The sequence below is a fragment of the Cicer arietinum genome, unplaced genomic scaffold (assembly GCF_000331145.2).
Source record: "Cicer arietinum cultivar CDC Frontier isolate Library 1 unplaced genomic scaffold, Cicar.CDCFrontier_v2.0 Ca_scaffold_988_v2.0, whole genome shotgun sequence".
NCBI lineage: Eukaryota > Viridiplantae > Streptophyta > Magnoliopsida > Fabales > Fabaceae > Cicer > Cicer arietinum.
Window position 1 is genome coordinate 2127 of NW_027334637.1, and position 7542 is coordinate 9668.

The 7542-nt window shown below is 29.1% G+C and overlaps 1 protein-coding gene across 1 annotated transcript; it reads right to left on the bottom strand.

Moving 5' to 3' along the window:
• Window positions 1-3413: 3413 nt before the first annotated feature.
• On the bottom strand, window positions 3414-6656 carry LOC101508346 (aspartic proteinase 36-like; the record flags this gene model as incomplete). The annotated part of the gene is made up of 9 exons (XM_004516683.1): window positions 3414-3574; window positions 3657-3728; window positions 4124-4184; window positions 4276-4381; window positions 4499-4572; window positions 5067-5226; window positions 5537-5767; window positions 6135-6389; window positions 6516-6656. Coding segments are annotated over 9 exons (1261 nt in total), but the record flags the coding sequence as incomplete, so codon positions are not given.
• Between the last annotated feature and the right edge of the window lie 886 nt (window positions 6657-7542).

Consider the following 7542-nt stretch of genomic DNA (forward strand, 5'->3'; position numbering starts at 1 on the left):
AAGAGTGTGTTTTGAGTGAACGGAAAGTGTTTTGGAGATGACTTTTCAAAAAAGGAGAGTGCTTTTGAGAGGAGAAGGGCAAAATGTTTCTATTAGAAAAAATAAAATAAATCTTCTTTAAAAAAAATTAAAAATACTTTTATACTACCCACCACATAGAAATTATGATAAATGAAAAAAGAAACTTTTTTTCACAAACACGTGGAATATTTTTTAACTTTACTTATCGACTTATCGTGAAAATTAATTTAAAAAAAATATTTATTTTATAAAATAATAAAGTATATAGCCAATAATTTACTGACGGACTCAATTAAGTAAAAATAAAAAACATATTTTGATTCGAGGGAAATGAGAAATTAAATTAAAAAGAAACAAGGGATAAATTTGTTTTCTTAAATCGTTTACCTACAGTTAGTGACAATAGGTATATGTCATTTTTTTTTCAGTCATAATTAGTGACACTCAACGTGTAGCTAAAAGTAATTATAGTGAATACATTAAACAATGAGTGTCCCAATACATTATTTTTCTTGTTTTAATATAATAGAAAACATGTAAATATATATGTTTAATTAATCGAATACATTTTTAAATAAACTATAAATGTGTTGTCGAGGTTTCTTGTTTGAACAAGAGAAAGCCACACATCAATCTATAAATGTACAAAAATAGACATAACAACTTCAAATAAACTATTTTGTTGATCAAAAACAAATTATTTAAACGAAAATGTACATAATGAATTATAAAACATATAGAATTATCAAACTTATTTCTTTTTCTTTTTCTTTTTTCTTTCACCGCCAACTTTTATATCAACTGCATATTTTCATTTTTCATCATCATCCAAACTTCTTGAAAAATAGTGAAGCTATAGCTGAATAAAACAACTACATATATAATTAAAGACTAATAATGTTATTTGACATTGTAAATGTCTTATTTTCTTTTAATTGGGCTCAGATACCAAATCTTGAGTATTTCCCTCAATTCTAGTTTTTATAGACATTTCAAAATACTCAGTATAAAGAAAATTATAGAGAAAATTCACGATACAAAAATTTCGAATCAAACACATAAATATTAAACAAAAGTTTCAAATCAAACACACAGATATTAAACAAAAAAGAAGATGAAGATAAGGGCACTTATCCTCTAACAACAAGAATTAAGCTTAATGTTATTTGTTAATAACTGCAAACTTATAATTTATAGTAGTTAAGTTAATTAAAATATTTGATAAAATTAATTTAAAAATGTAAAATGACATTTTTAATTAAAGCAAATAGCCCTCCTGTGAGGTTTAGTGGCAGCATGATGATGCAAATACCATGGTTCAAAATATCGATGGTAGTGCTTTTATAAATTCAAGTAAAATTGACTTTAGAAGTTTGGTTAGAAACTATGAGGGCTACATATTGTGTAGTTGATGACTATAAATACAAATAGATTTTATCGAAAAATTAAAACGTTGCCGTACACCGTGTTATTCTAGAAGGAAATTAATGTGCATACATTCAAGCAAATATGATAGCAAATGAGTTATATCATTACATGTATCTGTAGGTCTAGTTAGAGTCATGGAAAAAAATTAGTAGTTAGTGGAGTTTATTATATAGGGTGGAGGATAAAATTATGGGATATCTAAAAAAAAAATCATTGAATCAGGGTCTATTTAATTTAGTTTTTAAAAAGAAAAAACTTGTTTGAATGTATAGTTTTGCAATAAAACTTTTAAAAACAATTTTCAAAATTATGGTTTTTAAAAGCAAAAAAGCAAAATAGGTGATACATGTTTTCCCTTTTCCTATTCGTTTTTTTATACTTGAATACATAACCGAAAACACACACAAAACATGTTGTTTTCATTAATGACAAAATTGTAACACTTCACAAATCAAATTTTTGAAAAGAACACTGGAAAGATGCAGGCATGAAGTACATGCATAAACCATATTCATCTCTAATATACTATCAAACAAGTTTTTATTTTATTTTTAATTTCTAATATAATATAGATTTTAAGAATATGATTACCAAACATATTTTATTTTATAGAGCATAGTATAGTCCCCTGTAGGAGCTTGACTCTATAGTCTAGACAGTAGAAATATTCATTCCTCTTTATTTCTTTTATTTTCAATAATAATTTGTTTTTCTATTATTGATCTAATTGCTTGTGAATTGTTATATAGGCTTTTCTATTTATCATGTTGCATTAAATTGATCTCATCATCTGAAAACATCTGCAATCGACATCTTTCCATTTTAATTTGAAGGTATTATGTTATATTATATTATTTATCTGGGAATTGTTATATTATGTTATTCAATAATTTAGTTTGGCATCACATAGATTAAATTTACTTCCCTCATTAGCCTAAACCTTAAATTCGCTTCACTTGACAATAGCATGTTGTAATAACTCTCATGTGTTTTGTTATTCGAAGAAAATAATTATAAGACAAGTTAAGTGAGGAACATATATAATAGAAATGGAACCATGGATTTTCTTCATCTAGTTAGACGAGGATTTTATTCTTATCTTCTCTAAAACTGTGAAATATAGCTACAAAATATAAGACTCCCCCAATGCATTAGAAACATTGTCAAAATCACCGGACAATGAAATTTAAAGAGATTATGAAGATATGCATACATCATGACATAGATTGAAATAACTAATAAATCAAATCTATTATCAAAAGAGATGAGCATGATAGAATGAGAAAACATCTTTAGAGAAGAAACCAAAGTGGGAAAAGAGAAGACTTAGCTTCTAACATTCAACTCAGACTGAAAAAGTTCAAGTTGCATCAATAGAAGTGTAAATTTTCAATTCTATGCAAAAATAATTAGATCAAATTTATGTCTTGTTTTTTATTTTGAACTAGCCACTAGTTATATATTTAAAACACTATGAAATTGTTTAATAGAAATTACGGTTTGTTGGTAATATATAATCGATACAAATTTCATTAATTAATATCAAAATAAAAAGAGATTTCAAAATGAAATAAGATAATGGGAAAATGCAATAGGGTTGGGCTTATGAGGAGATTGCAATGATATTTGGAGTTGCATGACATGGTTGGAATTTAGAGCGGCAAAAAGAAAGCTACATAATGAATCAGATCAGTGTCTATAAACTTTAGTTAGTTATTATCATATTTACCTGTACTAAGAATGGATCATATAGCATAACAAATAAAATTAATCTGGCACATTACAATAAATTATGTGGTTGGATTCACTCGATGAGAATGCTGAATGTTAATTTCAACTCTCTTTACATATCCACCCATCCTAGTCATTTGTTTCATTAGCCTCTCAAACTTCTCAAATGAACGTGTACATACGAACATTCCTAAATTATTTATTTCTAGCACAATTTACAACATATCTTTCCTTCATGAAGAATATAATATGTGCATAAGAAAAGCTACAAAGGTTACATGTAATAACGTGTTGAGAATCCTTATCTCTAAGCTGCTGGCACCCGATCGTTTTGTTCTACGATTAATCTTTTTATCCTTGCTCCGGGTCACAGAGATGTTGACTGGCATAGAACCTAAAAAGAGTTTTCAATTGTAAGACATATTGAAGGAACTTATATTTCTTGCAAAAAATAACAATTCAAATGGTGAACTTACAATCATAGTCGGTCCATCCTATGCGTTGATTATCCAGGTCATAAACAACTATCCTATCTTTTAAGACAAGATATGTGTAAGATAAAATCATACTTGTTAATTTATTATTACCATACTTCCATCATGTAAAAGACAATTTATGATCAACTTACTTGAGCATAATTTATTATTAATATACTTGAACATATATAGTATATTGGCATCTTTTTTGGAAATTAGATTGTTGTAACAAATGGAGAACAGACATAAAATTTTAAATATATATTGAAATCAAATTGAATGATGATAATTAGAATTTAATCATTATCATCATGTGTTTTCCATTATCAACAGAAACATAAGACATCTTTAGAATATTTTACCATTTATAAAAGTTTCCATTTAATAATGAAATGAGAGAATTCTATATATTTTTTCCCAATTCTTTGCAGCACTCATAGTTTGTTTAAATTTGTCCACCATCTTACCTCCTAACATTGAAGGTCCACCTTGTGTTTTTTGAAAACCAATGCACCACGTTGAAGCGAACTGGTAAAGCATATTTTCACATCAGTGACACACAATTCCAGAGAATAAGTTACTTATATGCAAGAATATAACCAGAGCTTAACATAAATACTTCAATGCATACCATGAAATCATTGCGCACAAGGTATTGTGCTGGTTTTAGAACCATGGGCGCTCCACCCACAAAGTTAAAGTTGACTGAAGGAAAAATATCTATACTGAATATGTAATAAACACAATATTTAATTAGATATTCAGAAATCCTAATAGAATAAACACTTTTTTCATATGAAGTATATAAAGCTCTTCATAACAAATATTATATTTGTGATTACTTGGTTGAAACCAGACAGCAAGGACTTCCTTCTGAAATAGCATGGCTGCCAAGATGTGACACAGCAGTAGTTATCTACACATTCAGGAAACTAAACATCAGTATATGTTAAAGATCAAAATCATTCATAAAATATGAGAGAAATAAGCTAACCCCCTTTTAAGAAAATTAATAAAAATTATATACAAAAAGATTAAACCTCAATACGATATTTAATTTCTAAAATATTGAAGATATACAAGTCTCTACTAAGTCATTTCTAGATTTTAAACTAAAAAGAATTATTGACTAGATCAATGAATGGTTCACAATCTATCTATATCCAACGTAATAATATTTAATATCAGCCAATAAGACAAGAACTTGAGAATCCATATTAACTCAATGGAAAAATGGCAAGTGATTTTAGGAAATAGACAAAACATGAGACAAGCAAACCAAAGAGTAAGAGCATATCCACAATATTTTCTTGCAAGGCTGATTCCTCGTCATAGAATAGGCAAAAGAGAATAATATGTCCAACAAAGTTGAATATTGCAATGTTTTGAGCGGGGTACAAGAAATCTTACGGCATTAACAAGAGGATCATAAGCTTCTTGAATAAGATATGCCAATGTTGTACCACTGTCAACTGCAATTCCTTGGTCGTACGATGTTGCAAATACTGCTGGATTAATTGAAAGAAGATACCCATTGACAGAAATGCTATGGAGTTTTAAGACGTAATGAAACCTGAGATTTAATTAAAAAGGAAAATACTAGTCAATTATACTGCAAAATATCACCTTAAGAGTAAGAAAATACAAGAAAAAAACAACACAAGAAACATTTTAAACTGATTTTTAGCAATATGACCTTTTACATTCAATTAAATAAAAATATTTTAAAATGCTTATCCACTGCTAAGTTGATTCAAACAAAACAAGGGTGTACCATGTGATGAAATTTTATAGATGAAAAAACATAACTAAACTGAAGAGGAAAGAAATGAACCACAAATTGAGGAAAGCAAAAGAGAAAAGCAAAGCAGAAGAGAACATATTGCAATGGGACCATTGGACTATAAACAATACTGGGCTCCAAAATTTCACCAATAACTAGAATTCCTCCTCCTTTGCCATTTCCTTTCAAACAGTGAGAGAAAACTTTGGGTGTTTTTCCTTGTGATGACAATTGTGATACAACTGATACATCACTAGGGCCAAACCCAAAGATTTCATCAATCGCTGTTGCCGTCTTGGTCAAAATTCCAGATACATGGGTGCTACACCTATTTCCAAAACACCATCCAATAAAGTTTATCAAAATCCATATTAAGTATTAGTATTAACAAAAACACGGGAATGAAAGAAAAAACTATCAGAGAAGATAAGCAAATCCCACCATTTACCAATTCTCCATTTTATTAAAAAAAATTAACTTATTGACAAAACCTGCATTACCAATTTAATCCCACTCTCCTCTCCCAACATTCTCTCTAATTTTCAGTCCTACAAATCATGTCGAACAGTTCCCTCTACAAGAATAGGCTCCCTTCACCCACCTATCCAAGTTTAATTTCTATATGTTATGAATCCCACAAAGGATACACAAATATTTATAATTGTCCACAATAAATAAACGTAGGAGTTTCTCACCCAAAGAGAATGGTGGTTGAGGAGTTAACACTAGTCGGAGAAGACTTCCCGATGATCTTGTGAAAATACATGTCATCGAAGATATAAAACCCGGAGGTAGTACTGTCATCTTGAAATAGAAAAGAGTAGTTGCACTGGTTATGCTTATCCTTATGAGAGCATTTAACTTGCGCACCTTTAACCGCGAGAGGGCATATTGGGTCCGAGCAATGTACTAGTGCAGCCGTGGATGAACTAGTTGTGTCAAAAAAAATTGGATACAACGCAACAAACAACAAATGTTAAGCTCCAAATCTAAATCTTGGTTCCCAAGGCCACAAAATAAACACTACACCACAAGTAAGTATATTTGTAGTAAAAAAGCAATGATGGAAATTGAAAATCCTGACCCCAACTCCATTGGAATGAGAGCAACCAATACAAGGATTATAGTTAACCCATAAGACGTCATTTCTGGTATCAATCTGAATAGTAAACTCCCTTGGTGGAAATCCAAGCTTTACTTTTGTGGCATAGAGTAACCTATGGATAATGTTATATACTTAGTTGTACTATATTCTAGGATCTGTTGGTGTGTTTTTCACAAAATTAATATCGAATTTATACATCCGGTAGATGTTAATGGAGTCCAAACTTGTCTTTTTTCTACCTAATTGATAGTCAAATTAACATATCGAAATTTCATCATATTTTAGAGAATAACAATATATAGTCACTCCTAGGCTCTGGGGTCGTGGCAAGCACTACCGTGGATGCACCCAACTTCAACTACATAATGTAATCCTTAAACAGCATGAATGAATCTCATCGGGACGAAACTGAATTTGGAGCCATTACGAGGGAGTGCATCAATTTTATGTCTACTAATTTTCAACATCGCAATGTTGCTTTTGTTAAAAGACAGTTTTTCAGTCAAAAAAAGCAAAATAGTCACTCCTATCTAAATGTGAGTCATTATATCACATTTTCTCTTTAAGGAAATTCCTATTTTATTTTATTTTTTTTCACTTGTAGTGTATTATTGTTATACTAGTATTTTGCTTCACGTATAAGATTTGACACAAGAGTAAAAGGATCTAAATTAGGGTTAGACTAAATTAACGATCTATTTACATGAAAATTCGCTTAAGTCAATAAAAATAACGGCTAGACTCAATTTAGTTCTTAAAATAAAAACATACTAGATTATGGCCCGCGCGCTGCGCGGATATTAATTAATTAAATTTATAAGTTTTATAAGTAATATTTTATGTATTATAAATATAGTTATCTTATAATATTACTTTATTGATTTGTAATAATTGAATATGATTAGGAAAATTAAAATGAAGGAAAATCATGTTTATTACAATCATCTAATTTAATTTTTAAAATATTTTGTAAAATTCATATGATAACTTATTATATA